General features: G+C 28.5%; 2 protein-coding genes across 2 annotated transcripts; one reads left to right on the forward strand and one right to left on the reverse strand.

Annotated features, from left to right (window-relative positions):
- The first annotated feature begins 250 nt into the window (after positions 1–250).
- LOC114941776 (uncharacterized) lies at positions 251–6,669 on the forward strand. Its single transcript, XM_029316901.2, has 5 exons — positions 251–526; positions 1,681–1,967; positions 3,736–4,041; positions 4,429–4,587; positions 5,042–6,669. Exons 1-5 carry the CDS (start codon positions 253–255, stop codon positions 5,294–5,296), a joined length of 1,281 nt encoding a protein of 426 aa, XP_029172734.1. The 5' UTR covers positions 251–252; the 3' UTR covers positions 5,297–6,669.
- A 2,414-nt stretch (positions 6,670–9,083) lies between these two features.
- LOC114941805 (putative cytochrome P450 12a5, mitochondrial) lies at positions 9,084–14,956 on the reverse strand. The gene is made up of 10 exons (XM_029316942.2): positions 14,861–14,956; positions 14,193–14,438; positions 12,842–13,082; positions 11,943–12,139; positions 11,570–11,771; positions 11,206–11,368; positions 10,660–10,908; positions 10,262–10,477; positions 9,452–9,595; positions 9,084–9,365 (listed from the first exon to the last, which is right to left on the reverse strand). The coding sequence occupies exons 2-9, from the start codon at positions 14,407–14,409 to the stop codon at positions 9,488–9,490; spliced, it is 1,593 nt and encodes a 530-aa protein (XP_029172775.2). The 5' UTR covers positions 14,410–14,438; positions 14,861–14,956; the 3' UTR covers positions 9,084–9,365; positions 9,452–9,487.
- Between the last annotated feature and the right edge of the window lie 1,941 nt (positions 14,957–16,897).

Genomic DNA, 16,897 nt, shown 5'->3' on the forward strand with positions numbered 1-16,897 from the left:
ATAAAAATGCATTGGCGCAAGACTATGCTCGATATAACAGCCAGTGAGAAATTGAGTTTTATAAATCGGCTGGAAAACGCGATCGTTGCCGCGATTGAGATATTACCATCTTTTATTTTGAACCTCGAATAAAGTTGCAAATACCAAGGAGACGTTATCGGTGAAAAATTGTTCAAAACAAATACGTACGTAATAAAGTAATAATTATTATCGTGAAAGTGAACGATGCACAATTGACTCCAAGTTCGAATCATGGAGGACGCAACGACAATCGAGCTCGATTCCACAGTGAGGAGTCAAAATTCAAGTCATTCCAAGGAATCGAAAGATTCGGTAAATTCGGAATCGAAGCCGGAGAGTTGTCTAGAGTCGAAACATTCGAAAGATGTTCTTATCCCGGAGAAGCAACAGCGACAGCATCAGCATCCGAAGCGTGCCGAAGATCGTCAAGATCTTCAAGCAACTTCCGAGGCAAAGGATGATTCCAATATACTCATGTTCACCTCCTGCGGACAATTGCTGCTAGGTAAGTTGTGACGCGAGAAAGCTTTCCGATTCCTTCATCAGCGTTACTATCCGTATGATACTACAATTATTAATATATCATTAGTATTCGTCTGGAAGTCGAGTAATACAATATGTTTGTGAGATCTTTAACAAATAAGATAATGCAATTGCGAGTCGACTTGCAAGTAAATTAGGCAACACACTTCCGAAGTGGATAGTTTATTTATGTTTCTTGGTTTCTATCAAATGAAGAAATTAAATATTGTCATATTTCATCTTTATTAATTAAATATGTATGCATATATCTATATATACATTATAATGTACTACTAATAATTTTGCTTATTGTTGAAATTAATAAAAATTTATTACAATTGTTAAAACTTACGATTATATTAATAGCGTTCTGTTTAAATTATCATTGCATTATTATCAATGAAAAATTGTTCCATTTTATTTCTGCGTTTTCTATTATCTCACTGGCGAGGTATATTTGTTGATATCGGTAATATAAAAGATTAGGATATAATTTCTTTAATGCGACATTTAAAATAGAAATGTAAAATGTAATAATAATATAATCAAGGAATCTCTAAGTATAAACATACAATTTATGTAGCAAATGGAATATTTCTGCAATTAATTCTGAGAATTAGTTCCGCATCAGGAAAAATATGTATCGTCATTTAATTATAGACAATTAAATAGTGATACAGATTTTAGATAGGGAAAAATTCGTGCGTGCATTTCGAGAAATCACGAAACTAACTGTCGAATGCACATAAATCAGAAAGCAACGTAAGAGTGAAAACATTTCACTTAGAAAGTCCGTACACATGCAACTCATTTTGCACATCTACAAAGTACGATGCTCTTTATATCTTTGTGATTTATTTCTTCCAAATAATTGGAGACGATTGAAAGAAGCGAGAAGCGAGAAGAGTTAATTTTGGTCTCCTTTTGTGAATTACTGTAACTTTTGTAAGCACAGTTACGCGAAACATCTTTTATACATACACATACATAATGTAAGAAATATATGATACAAATATATTATACAACAATGCATTAGACATTATATGATATACATATACATATAACGATATATGAGATGTGAGATATAAAAGTGAAAATGGTAATTGGTTGATTGATATTCTTTCGCACCATTTGTAGGCATCGTTCTGGTCGTTTTTGGTGTCCTGGTGCTCGTCCACGGCGCTTCCTTGGGTGGTTCCGGTGCAGGACTCTGGGCAGGTGCAGGTGCCCTGGTTGCCGGTGCGCTAGGAGTGGTTGCAACGTTAGCGACGTCTTCCACTAAAACAAATTCCGCTTTCGCATCCGCTCATCTCGCGTCCAGCTTGATTGCTCTTGCTCTGTCCAATATGGCCGCTATAACGGCCTTGACAGCGGTCGTCAGGGACTCGCAGAGGGCATCGGAAGTATCGTTTCTCAGCCTCTCGGTATGTTCTTCTCTTCTATGCTCATTTTTTCATTTTATTTTCAATATGTAGCCCGATATGTAACATTTCAAAAGAGAAACAACTCTAATTTATTCGTTTATAAATTAATGCAAAATTAATTTATTATGTTAAAGTAATAAACAAATATTGATGGTGTGTTATTATAATATATATAAAATATAATTATGATAAATTACAACTACGTTTATAAAAAAAAGGAACTTTTGCAAGAATTTAGTACAATTTAAAAAATATAAAACCTTTATTATACAATAGAAATAGAAGAGAATTTAATTTAATTTTTATTGTTTTAAACTTATAATTTTTAAAAATTCGAATAATCAATTTCCGTTAATAGCAAATCTTTATACCTTTAAGTAAATAAATATCTTATTTGGGAAATAAGATTTTTGACATTGTTTCTTCTATTTTTTTGTAAAATACGCGTTATAATTATCAATCCTGTGATTTTGAGATAAGACAAAATTTATCTATTTTCAACATTAAATCAGAATCACGCTTTAAGAATCTAATCTCGAAATCATAACCAGAAAATCAGGAAAAAATTACGCATAATCGTGTGTAACATGTACCTATCTAGCCTGTTTGAAAAAAAGTAATATTATTTCGAAAGTTTACTATCACTTTAATGACGCAACGACTAGCTTCATTATTATCCGATTGTTTTTTTTCGTATTCGCGCTGGCAGCGAATGCACGCTCTATGAACATAGAAGCGCAGACTCGATAAAGATCAAGAATGCATTCACGGTGACGTTAATTAGCAGGCCGTGGAGCCTTATCTTTAATTAACGCGGACACACGAGCTGATCTGGATTTATCATTTGTGTCAGTATTTTGGCATTGTATAGTTGGATAGTTTGGACGGAAAAATATGATTGGGAATAAATATTTTTGTTAAAAAAATAAAAAAATAAACATACAGTATTTTTACAGATTTACACAAAATATTTTTACACATCTTTAAATATGTAGAACAAAAAATTTATATTAGAACTAAACGCATAAGATTTGCCTAGAAACGTCCAAAAATCTACACATATATATATATTTTTAAAAATTGACAATCTAACAAGTAACTGCTAATTTTTTTAAGCATTGGATATCAATATAAAGAAAAATAAAATGATGAGAAGACTCTTTTTCGTCGTAAAAGTAAAACTAAAATAATAATGAAATTGAGCTTAACTTTAACTTGATATATCGAGCTTATATTATTAAGTTGATAAGATTTTGCTCGAATCTGGTGAATGCAGCTGTTGAAATCGTTTGACCACCGTCGGAGAAAGTTCCCAATGCCAAGGCTAAAACGCGGTCAGGCCGTAGCAGTACCATGAAATTCCATGGATCGCGATCGCGGAACGTATAGGAAGTTATGCTCGCGCGCGAGCGCGAACTCACGCAATGCTCGCATTAACACGCGCGTGATAACAAGGCGTGTTTCCTCTTAGTTTTACGAAACTTTGAAAGAATATTGTTTCATGTTTGTTTATTTTGTGCTGCAGAAGATATTATAGGTATAAATCGAGAAAACATATATGTTGAAACATATAACAAACATATAACTTTGTCAAATGTGACAGATTTGCGCAAGATTCTTTTTGCTTTTTATATGAAATAATTTGTCGCATCGATACATGTATTTGTAACAAAACACTAGACACTATAGTCATTTTCTTCGCGCCTTTGTTGGATTTCCGCGTTTACGGGACGTAGAATGGAGAATCTTATAAAAATACATGTTTCAGGATGATGACAGCAACGTGGTGGAAGTAGACGGTGGTTTGGCAGGTTTGCTAGCGAGTATAGGCTTGCTAGTAGCCAGTGTGGCAGAACTATTGGTATCCGGCTATAGCTGTCTGACCTTGACACCAAAGTTGTGCGGCTGTCTACGAAGTAGTATCACGGATGAAACGGCGAGCGATGGTCATCTGAAGACTCGCAATATGGTTCACCAGTGGGTCATCACGCAGAATCACGTGCCCGCCAAGAGCCAGCAGACACCGATTTATGTGGTGCAACCGATGCCGATGCCGATGCATCCAATGATTCAGGTAAATGCTCGGCCTCTTCTCCCACGACCTCCAACAACTATGACCACTCGTAGATAGGATAGGTCAGTGACATGCGTGCTAGAAAGTTTAAACCGAAGAGAAACTCTTTTCAGCAAATTGATGCACGCTTTATTATAATCGTCGGTATGTTAACATCTTGGTGCTTGGAATGCGATGTGAATAGAGAGTCAGCAAATATGCTCGAAACAATTTTTAGTCAAAATATCAACGTATGACTCCGAGATATTAATGAATGGAATATAAAATAATGAAACATACAAGAATGAACTTTAAATATATGACAAATTTTGTAATATTGTATAATATGATAATTTGCGATAAAAAAAGATTATACGAAAATAATATAAGAGATATGCGCAATTACAGCCACCATATGGTATGCCACCACCACCAGCACCAGGAAAATTTCCGCTTGGAGCATTCGTGCCTGCTGGATCTCTTTCGATCTCTGCACCGACGACATACGGCGCCCTACCTGTATTGTCTCATATGCCTCCGTATGTTGGACGACCGCCATCTCAATTGGTAAGCTATTGAATATAAAATCAAAACGAATATAATATCTCTCTTACTCTAATTAGTAAATTATGATCAAATTTGTAATAACATACGCATAAGCACACAAATATATAATATTGTCTTTCTCTAATTATATTTTGATAATGAAATAACTTGGTCAATCTAAACATAACATAATTATACAATTATATATAAAGTAATGAGAGAACATCTCAAGAAAAGTATTAATAATTACATGTGTAGATCTCAAAATAATCTGGATTGATTATAAGATGTCCCGAGCACAAAATTAGTTTAACAATAAGTGTAATATAATATGATACAATATGATTAATAAAAACATTGTAAACTATCAAATTTTTAAACACATGTTTTGCATTTTGTAATTAGTTAACTTAATAATTTATTTAATCATGATAAATAATTACTTATTTATAATCGACAAACAATTTGAATTTAGTTCCGGTCAAAACACAAACGTCAGCCGCTGGCGGATCAGGAGGAATTGGAAACAAAAAGACAAATTGAGATTAAGAATGAATCTTTGAAGAGGATGTCATCGATCGGGGAGGATCAAGTGGATCTAGCGCAGACGTATACGGGATTGGACAAGAGAATTTCCGAGGAGTTTATTTCAATCGCGATGGATCCGGATAGAAAATCTAAGGCTTCCAGTCATTATGGCAGCGAAATCGGAACTGCAAAAACTTTTTAATGACTTTTACTTGCAATAATAATTAAAGGGCTTGGTGCAAAAATAGGAATATATTTATTCATAATTTATACAATCTACTACTATATACAATTGTATACATACAATTTCTTCCTTCTCTCTCTCTCTCTCTCTCTCTCTCTCTCTCTCTCTCTCTCTCTCTCTTTCTCTGTACTTAAAATATAATATATTATAGACTTACATCATTCTCTCTCATGCATCGAATCATTCAATTTTATATAACATTAAACGTTTATTTATCGAGAGCGTGATGTCTTGTTACATTTATCGTACTTGTTTCTTGAGATATTTACAAAATAAAATGGAATTTTAAAATACGAGGTGATATCAAACTATTCTGTTAATAAATTAATTAATTTAATCTTTATATCTTTACTAATGTCTAAAGATTGTTAATATTTGTAATAATATATGCATCAAGTTTTATCTTAGCATTAAATGTAATTAAGTACACGAAGAAAATGTAATAAATGACTTTTGTACTAACAGAATGCTAAGAGGCCTATTATATGTTAGCAGTAACTCTGCTGATATAGTAACTCTCCTATTTCATAATTAATTGTTGATTGCATCGTGTAAAAATTTACAATCTTATTACACAATTTCGTATATACTATATATACATATAAAATTGATATACTAAGAATAAATAACTTAATATAAATAAAACTGATGGCGAACGTGCGCGTATGCACACACATAACACACACACGAAGAGATTTGTAATAATATATAGTTTTATAAACACCTAGCTGTACTCGTTTTTCAGGATATTGTCCTATCTTTCTAAAAGAAGGACAAGTTCTAAAGTTACCTGACGATTACCTGATGCACGTGCTCAATCTGTTATACTGTCTATATTTTTTATGCAAATTGAGAGAAACGTGCTATTATATATAACCTGTTATTAATGAAATTTTTATTTATTTTTACACTAAAATGCATTTCTATGCTATGTAAAAGTCTTTGTCTCGTTTGGAAAAGAAAGATTAAGTTGTATTAATTCACTAATTGTAATTATAAATTGAGATTATATACATCACTCTATATATATGTAATTACAATTATTTACAATGTATATAAATTATACAATATACACTTCCAATTGTCTCCTAAAAAATTGTATTTCAATTTTGATAAGATACTTTATAATATTTTGATTTTTAATATAATACTTTGTTATGTAGTCAGACTTCTTTACTTGGCTACACTTTTATGATAATTTAACCGTAACTTGTATATATACATATGTATACATAAGTGTGTGTGTGTGTGTGTGTGTGTGTGTGTGTGTGTGTAATATTTTAATATTTTGTTATATATATTAATACAAAATAAAGTAAAATCTAAAACTATCTTTCTTCATTCAAATTTAATTTTTTAACTTTAGGTGTATGTACAACATGTTTTAAAATTTTAATTTAGTAAAGAAATAAAATTTAACAAATATTATAAAAAACAATTACGTCTTATTTCACAACAGCAGCAGCAACAATAAATAAACACAATGTCAAAAAGTTTATTTGTGTATGCGAAAAATGTTTTTTTTTTATTACTAGACAACACAAGCGCGCGCAAAATGCTTTGCTATTATTTCTATTATTTATTTTACAACTGTCAAATTGTTAATTTTGCTTGATGCTATGAATATATGACCATAATTTTAATTCGCCGATTTTCTATTACGTCACTGAATTTTATTCACCGAATTTCTATTATGTACATTTTTAATTTTCCGAATTTCTATTTTATTGTTTGATAATTTTTGTATATATATGCTTTATATATATTTTTCTCATTTCGTTAAGTTTAATCGAATATAATTACGTACACGAAGCGAAGTTATATTATTTTTTGATAATAAAATCTTAAAAATTGCAATGTATGTATAAAATTATTATATATTGCAATGCATGCATAGAAATATATATATTAATTGCGTGATTTATAAAAATTCAATATATACATTTTTAACAGAAAACAAAAAGATAGAATTTTCTACAAGAATCTTTCGATCACAATATATCTGCGCTTCTATTAAATTCGCGCGTTTCTATGTGTTCGCTTGCTGCACGGCTCGCGCGTCGCGCGAGACTGATCACGTGATCATCAGTGTCGCAAGTCATAGTCGCAATCGCAATGTCTCGAACGAGAATTAGTTTCGCGCGAGACGCGCAGCGTAACAGATGTGTAGGGTGTACTCTAATCTTTCGTCGGGCCCAGTTTATTCTTGGCTGTGAAGTTAGGTTTCGCCATGGCATAACGGACGTATGGGGACGTGCGAGTCTAATGAAATCGTAGGTATTTTGATCGAAAGATTCTTGTAAAAAATTCTATTTTTTGTTCGCATTTTCTATTTAAATATTGAATTTTTATGCATTGCATAATTATAATTAATGTATTTTTTATGCATACATTGCAATAATGATTTAGAAAGGAAAACACAAAAATAATATATGTATAACTTTCAAACTTTTATTTCAAATTTATATATATAATATATGCTATAATGTATATATCTTATTTATGGTAACAATATAAATATACAGCAAATGAGTGTTAAAATAGAAAATATTATAACAGTAATTAATTAAAATAATTTATTTTATATGAAAAGATTTATTTATATATAAAGAAGTTTCAATCTCATTTAAGCAGTTATATTTTTATCAGTGGAAATTGCATATTATATTAATTTGATGAATATTTAATAAAAATAATCGTCAATGATATTTAATAAAAATAATCAATTGTTAATGGGGTATTTAATAAAAATATAAACAATTGTCAATGGTATAATAAATATTTGTATCTTAAAATCATTAATATCATATACTAATTAATTTGTTACAGGATGTTTCCGATACATACACATCATTATGTCGGGTTGCCTATCAGCTTACCGACAGGAGCATGCTTTTTGACAAAAAAATCGACTTCATCATTCTATATATACAATAAACACTTATGAAATTGGATAATATAGATAAAATATATATTTAATAATATAGATAGAATGACATAAGTAAAATTTAATAATAAAATTTTACTAAATTTTTACTAAAAAATATTTTTTAACTTATCGTTAACATAATTTTTATCTATAAATATAATAAGTCATATAATAAATTTTATCTATAATTATAATATTTATAAGTATATATATATATATATATATATATATATATATATATTATCTATATATATATATATTATCTATAAATATAATACCTATAAATATAATAAGTCATATAATAAATTTTATTGATAAATATAATATTTATAAGTCATATAATAATTTTTTAGTAAATATAATAAGTCATGTAATTATATGTTATTATATGTTATTTTATCTATATTATTAAATTATATTTTATCTATATTACCCAATTTCACAAGTGTTCACTGTATATATAAAACAATAAAGTCGACTTCCTTTCTCATAAAGCATGCCCCTGTCGGTAAGCAGATAGGCAACCCGACATAATGATGTGTATGTATCGGAAACACCTCGTATATGTATATATGCACAGAGTGTATGTATGTGTAGTATAAAACATTCAAAAATATCATAAAAAAAGAAAAAAAAAGACAAGATATATAATCTTATCTTATATATATATATATATATATCCCTTGTAGAAATTTATCACTAGTAACGTCAATTAATCACTTATTATTTCGAGTACTTAAAATACTGATATACAGTAATTTAAGTACTCGAAATAAGTGATTAAGCACTCGAAATAGGAGATAAATTGGTGTTACTAGCGATAAATTTTTATAAGGGATATACATATTATTTATTATTTATATAGAGATACATATATACATATACAATAGAGATATTACATTTTATATTTTTTTTGTGTCGCTTTTTCAAAAACTCACGTAAATAATGTTATGCTTTTATCCTCGGGTGCGTTTAAAATTGTCGTATAATCAGTCATATATATATACTTGTCATCTCTTCAGGTCAGATATTTGTAAATCGATGTAGTCGTTTATTAGGCAGCAAATTCGTAAATATACGTAATAGGTGCAGCAATGTCTGTATGGATGTTAATAACAAAAAATATAAATATATGAAGAGATATTGCATAAAATGACAACGAAATTTAGAAAAAAAATACAAACAGTGAATGGATATGATGTGAAAAAGATGGAAACAATCTACAAATCGATGAGTTTGAATTGCAAAGGCAAATCAAGCGTGCTTATAATTTTATTTTTATATTTGAGTGGTCCGTGATGCCATTCAATCCGGAAATTTCGTATGATCTATATAAAAACACAAACGCGCATTTTATATTTTTTTCTCAGATTACATAGACATATTTTGTTAAAATAAAATATAGATTATAGTTTCAGATTCAAATAAAAATATATGCTATAGCTGAAGCGCTGACTTTTTCAAGAATGATTCAAGTTAAGTATATATGTATAATATAGACGTGTATTTTTCTAAATATATTTATAACTTTTTATTTTTTATTAAAAATATTACTATCTAATCTTTTGTTGAATTTTTATATTTGATCGCTTTTACATAGAATTAAATTTATTTTAAATTATTTACATAAAATTAAACAAATAAAAAGGCAGATTTAAAGAAATTTTAAGAAATTTAAAAGAAAATTAAAAGAAAATAAAAAAAATAAAACTGAACGTGGAATTTGATGAAATCTAACTTTTATTGATAGTTATTGTGTTATATAAAGTGAGATTTTCCTCACACAAAAATTTTAATAAAGAATGCAATATTCCCTTCTTCCTCCTCACTCTTGTTAAAACTTGAATCATAAAAAAATAGTGGTAAAAATTTCAAGTATTTTTGACTGGGCGTTACTTCTTTTTAATAAAACATACATAATTTTAAAATCGAGATTATAATATGACTAATTGAATCCCGAGGATAAATAAAGTAGCATAAAAAAGTGTACAAACTGTCAAGAGCAATGTCTCGAGTTCCATCTGAGCGAGTCTTCGGCCAACACACGTGCGTGGACCGCATCCAAAAGGCATGTATGCGTAGGGATGTGCCTCTTTGCTTAATGGAAATTTAGTATTATCCCGTAACCATCTTTCTGGAATATATTCGCGAGGTAGCGGAAATTGTGTAGGTTCCATTGAGATCAATGCGTGACAGGCCATAACGTTAAACTGCGATGAGACCATTAAATGAGATAATTAAATACAATTAATGTTTGAAAGTATATTCCAATAAGAAAAGTATATTTGGACGTAAAAACACACATTTTATTAATTTATATGTTTGTAAATTTGTATAATTAGTATATGAAATAAATCTTTATAATTTTGAAAATAATATTGGTAAAGCGTACCCCTGCTGGTATTTTGTATCCTCCTATAGTAACATCCTTCTGCATAGTTCTTTGAATGCCGACAGTAATGGGAAATAATCGCATGGATTCTTTAACGCAGGCCTTAGCATACGTTATTCGATTCAAAATGTCATGCGTAATGGGCGATGTTTTACTCGGTAAGACAGACATTACTTCTTCTCTTAATTTGTCTTGCTTTTCTGGATTATTCGCGATGTAATAGAGCAAACCACCAGCTGCATTGCCGGTCTATAACACACAGATCTTGTTAACTCGTAATTCTGCGATTATATAAATATTATAATATATTCTTTCTATTTTTATTTAAAAAAATCTATTTTACTTCAAAAACAAGTATGACAAGATTTTATTTTTATTGCTGTTTTTATATTATTAATTATTATCCGCGCTTATTATTATCACTTTGTCAAAAGAAGAAAAGTAATTTATCTGTTTGTATAAATTATAGAAGGTCGAGCTATATTGTATCAAAGATCGATGTTTCGATCCATAAATGTCGAAAATCTTAGAATCTCGCACACTTACCGTGTCAATACCACCCATTATCATATCTAACGCCATTACATGAGCCGTTTGTTGTTCATCAATGCGTAAGAGTTTCTCCAATATACTACGGTTTTGTAAATCTGTACTGACTGCCGTTTCGTCCAGTTTCTCTTTAGCGTGTTTGATGTATTTATCAAAAATTCTAAAATAGATCGTATAAATGTAAATTCTAAGAAAATGTAACGATCGCGATTATAATATGGTAACGAGATGAGTTGTGCTTTGAAATTTATCATTGTTTATACAGAACAAATTATATATGTCATATAAAGAGAGCACAAAAAAGTCAAAGCAGATATATGTATATAAATTTTAATTATAAAGTGTAATTTTTAATATTTACTCATTAATTGTGTCCAGCACATTAAACAACTTCTTGAGATCTCGCGTATTATAGATTTTCCACAGTGATGGTAAATTTTCCAAACGGTATATGAGATCGAACATGTCAAGCACGCAATTAATCATTATTTGTGGTTCCGAACTCGCGGCAAGATTAGGCTTTAAACATCCTAATCGAAAACCCAAACCAATCGAACATATTGCTATTCATTACATATAAAGATAGATTATCAGTCATAATAATAATCGATAATTATAAAAAATTAAATAGTGCCTATATTTAAATATCAATTTAAATATATCAACGGTATAAATAATATTTTGCGAACATTCGCATATAAATATGTTATTCGCACATATATATATATACTTACATTCTAAACTCCACTTATACAATTCATTTATAAAGTTATTCGGCAACTCCAGAGTTTGAGGATCCCGTAATGTTCGCATTTTTTCTATAAATTCGATAGTCACTTCACTGATTTGCGTGACGTGCGTTCTGACTGTTCGCGGTTGCATCATGTACGGATTGACTTTTGAGCGAAAATCGCGCCACAATTTTCCCTGGCTGAAAACAGGAAAGAGAGAGGTCACTTTCAAGACTAAAATTAATTTCTAATTTTTATCAAATTTTATCAATATACATATTTTATCAAATTTTAAATGTTTATTTGTACAATATAATGTTTGTTAGTTTGTTTGTACAATATTATCATATATACCGCTCTGGCTGTTAAAATTATAAGATTACATATATATATATATATATATATATATATACATATATACATATATATGTATAAGAATGTGTGTTTATATAAACTTTTTTGGAAAAAATTGTGTATTAATAAGGTACAATTTCACGTGCCGCTAAAATAAGTGATTGAAGCGACAGATTTGTCGCTCGTAATCCAGCATCAACAATTTTGTAGTTTGAAACAGTTCAACTACAAAGCATTTACTGTTTAAACGTTTATCTTTCAATTCTGTCGCGCTGCCTATCCTTTTCATGTACAAAAATGATCGCTGTTTAATTCAGCGACAAAAGTTGTTACGTGATCATTTTGTCGCTCAAACAATCGGTTTCAGCGGTTCGTGAAAAGGCACCTTTACGGATAGATAACACACTTGCAAAATAAATAAAGTCTTGATACTTATAATTTGATTTTATTAGTGTAATGGCACAGTATAAATAATAATATAAACCTTTATATCTTTTTTCGCAAATAATTATATATATTCTTATTCATCATTATATATATATACTGACCTTACTGCGAGACCATATTCGCTGAAGATATGTTTCCTATTCGTACGATAGTAATACAGGCTCTCTAAAGCAATTCGAGTCGGTGAGGTACCTACCAACCGATGCATTTCCTCGCAAAGTTGCGGACAGAATAGAAAAATGCATGATCGACGATTCATTAAACCGTCCAATTTGACGATACTGCCGTACTGATTATGTAACATATGCAATTGAGTCATCATATCTGTATTACCGTATTCACCTATACATATCATTTTTGTCAATAAATGTAGTAAATTTTTACAAGCACGCGAATTAAGGGAACGAGAATATATTGTATTGACATAATAATCGACTTATTTTCTTTTTATACGAATGTATATATGATTAAAAAATAAAATAGAAGCAATTATTATAATGAGTTTTTATATAAAACTAATTATAAGACTACATAAAGTAAAGAAAAGAATGAAAAAAGGAAAGTGAATATATTTTATTCGTATTTTTATTTTTATATATACCGATGTCATTCGAATATCTCAATCAGTGCTCTATTATTAATTATATATAATAAGAAATAAAATTCGGCTCGTGTAAAATTAAAATAAGTTATAAATTAAAAGGCCAACTTATCGAGCTGATTAATTAGGTGTTAACAATTTATTCTAAGTCATGAAAATAATACAAATGATAATTAGTAAACGTTTCGACTGTACGACAGTCTTTATCAATACAAATATCGCTTTGCTAACATATCCATAAATCAAAATTGTTAACACCTATATAATTAATCAGCTCGTTAAGTTGGCCTTTTAATTTATAACTTATTCTATTATTAATGTTTTATTATTAACAATATTTCTCTTAGTCAAATTTTTAACAAAAAAATTTACATATGTTAAATAATAATAATATAATAATAATAAGAGACCTAGATATACAATAAATTATCGCAGGAGCAACACAAATTTGTTAAAAGTTATATGTATATTTAATTAGACTTTTTATGTATTTTGTAATTCAAAGAACATTGCTAACTTCAAAATAAAAATATTAACATACATCTTAATATAATATTAACACGTCAACATATATGACATATATTCTATGAGCATTTACGCGCGCGTGGGTTCGTATATATATATATTAATATTATACTTATATATTAATTATCAATTTTTCTAAAGTTTCTTATTATTAAAGTTTCTTATTAATTACATTAATTAATAGAATTATACATGTAATTTACTATTTGTTTAAATTTTGTATGAAAAGTTAAAATAAAAATATCATTTCAAGCATATAAAAATCGATATTTGACTGCGTGTCAAATTCAAATAAAAATGCATATATCGAATAAAGGAGTTTTTACCTATATATGGTATAAATCTAAACCAATTGCCAAGCAAAGGCAATGCTTTTGGACCAGGAATATTTTTTCGCGGCCACAAGTGTTGCGGTTTCTTCTTCGTATTTTTCATTTCGCTATCCATCGAACAATCTTTGATCGACTTTGTCGTGCGACATTGTATATTTAATGGTAACCATAAACCATTAATTTCACGAATGAGAGACCTGACACGCATCATACTTTTTATCAGATGCTCTTGACTTTGTTCTACAACGTATATGTATATACTTAATAAAAAACGATACTGACAATGTATATGATTTCATATAGAATTATCGATTTAACGCAACTGTATAAATACATCATACATTATATTAGCATTATTTATTTATAATTTATAACATTTAAATTACATATTTTATTTAATAAATGTATGATATGCGAAATACTTATTTAACTAGTAAAAAAATATCTAAAATTACAAATTTAAGCATGTAGAAAATAATAATGTTAAGATATATCTTCTCGTTTATTTCCATACTCGTGAATACACAATTTCAGAATTGAAAGCAATGTATGCGTGATATAATTATATATATAATTTATTAATTATTCGCGTAATTGATTGTGTCAAATTGGAATAAAAATTGGAAGAAATAAAAAATATAAAATTTATATCGATCGAATACCTTATTAGTCTTGCGTTTTTTTTCCTTTTGTAGATTGCGGCAATTTTTTAAGGTATTGTTCTTCCGTTCAATCTTTCTCGCTCTTTGGACACGAACTTTCTGTCTGCTTGTTTTTGTGATTTTAATCATTTTAACATTTGCTATACTAACAAGTTTTGTATATTCAAAATTTATCGAATATCATAATAAACAGATAAATATATTTGACAAAAGAGCCAGAGGTAAACTTTTTATTTGCTTGTTTTGAAAGTATATATAGATATGTATATTTATAAAATGAGCGAAAAATATTTATAATTTTTAATTTTAATTTTTATCATCTGTTTGCATCTTTTTATAATAATATATGTAAGATGTAAAATAATTATATTGTTAGCGAAAATATAAAACTCTCGAAATATTTAAGATAAATTGAAATTAAAAAGAAATATTCAAACACACACACACACACACACACACACACATTTATAATTATATATATATATATATATATATATATATATATATATATATATGCGTATATGCATGTATATAAAAATAAAAGATTTGTAGATTGCATATATATATATATATATAGATGTATATATAAATATATTGTTATATATATAAAACTGCATGTCAGATATCATATAATTTTAAAGTTTGAAAAAATTTATAGATAATAAAAAAGTGTCTATAATTTATATGCATATATATATTATATTATAGCGAAATATATTTCTCGCATGTTATATACATATATTTTATTATATTTTATTTTATATATATATATATATATATATATATAATTATACATATATATTATAAAACATTTTTTTAACTTATATATGTTTTACAAGTTTTGTAATCCTATTTTTTTTTAAAGAGAATAAAGCGAGAAAGACGGGAAAAATGAAAGAAAAAGAAAAAAGAATTCCTTTCGTGGCTCTTTATTTATTAATACTATAATAATATTAACATAGACAATAATGCAAATAAATAAAGCATACAATTTTTTTATTAGAATAAAGATAAAAATAGATGAGAGCAGATTTCTACGTCTTCATTGTTAATAATAAAAGTTACTTATTGTTAGATTTTTCGAACGCATCCTATAGAGACCTAATATTCAGAATGCGCGCGTCACATACAGATTAATGCGCCTGCCAATTAATCTTTCGTTCTTATGGACAAGCTAAAATCGATTGGTTATTGCTTTTTTGCCGCGCAAGATGCATAATTAACGTGTGTTTGTATGTATAAATACATTAAATACATCATAGATGTGTATATATACATATACATATATCTACTAGAGGTGGCCTAAATTAATCAAAGAGCAAGAAATATTTCTCTTCTCATTGTAAAACGGGCACGGGCGTTACAAGGCATACGAGCGCATGCAAATGAATGCGCGCGTATACATGCATATCAAGCAGTGTTGCTAACTATAAATTTAGAATTCTGGAGATCGATTGTGTATCTTGGGTGAGTTTGCTCACGAGATGAAAATTACAAAAGTGAAAAGATTTACTAGATATCGACAAATGAAACCGTGGGTACTCTAGTAAATTTCCTCACTTTTTTGTAATTTTCACCTCGTGAGCAACTCACTCAAGATACACAATCTAGGTACTTATTACGGTTCTTTGGATGAGTTTGCTCACGAGGTAAAAATCACAAAAGTGAGAGATTCACTAGGTTGTCTACGCTTCTATTGGTCAAAATCTAGTGAATCTCTCATTTTTGTGATTTTTATCTCGTGAGCAAACTCACCCAAATAACTGTAATAGGTACCCTACCCTCTGCTATGCGACTCACTAAAAAACCCCAGAAATAAGCTAAATTTAAAATAAATATGCTAAATAATAAGCTAAATATAAAATAAATTTTATTAAAATTTTTGAAAATAAAATGTTTGAAAATGAAATACATATGTATATATATATATATATATATATATATATATATATATATATTTAGTTTTTTAAAGAAAAATCTTGATTTCTATATTTAGTTAGAAAACATAGATATTTTTAATACAAAATCAAATTTTTT

The sequence above is a fragment of the Nylanderia fulva genome, unplaced genomic scaffold (assembly GCF_048542155.1).
Source record: "Nylanderia fulva isolate GAGA-0341 unplaced genomic scaffold, ASM4854215v1 Scaffold3, whole genome shotgun sequence".
In the NCBI taxonomy this organism is placed as follows: Eukaryota; Metazoa; Arthropoda; class Insecta; order Hymenoptera; family Formicidae; genus Nylanderia; species Nylanderia fulva.

Excerpts from the sequence above, each read along its gene's own strand:
- LOC114941776 (XM_029316901.2), top strand. The coding sequence starts at position 253 with ATGGAGGACGCAACGACAATCGAGCTCGATTCCACAGTGAGGAGTCAA. Across the intron at positions 4,042-4,428 it reads CGATGCATCCAATGATTCAG|CCACCATATGGTATGCCACC; the intron begins GTAAATGCTCGG and ends GCGCAATTACAG. Across the intron at positions 4,588-5,041 it reads GACGACCGCCATCTCAATTG|TTCCGGTCAAAACACAAACG; the intron begins GTAAGCTATTGA and ends ATTTGAATTTAG.
- LOC114941805 (XM_029316942.2), bottom strand. The coding sequence starts at position 14,409 with ATGATGCGTGTCAGGTCTCTCATTCGTGAAATTAATGGTTTATGGTTA. Across the intron at positions 11,369-11,569 it reads GTGCTGGACACAATTAATGA|AATTTTTGATAAATACATCA; the intron begins GTAAATATTAAA and ends GATCTATTTTAG. Across the intron at positions 10,909-11,205 it reads TAATGGGTGGTATTGACACG|ACCGGCAATGCAGCTGGTGG; the intron begins GTAAGTGTGCGA and ends TGTGTGTTATAG.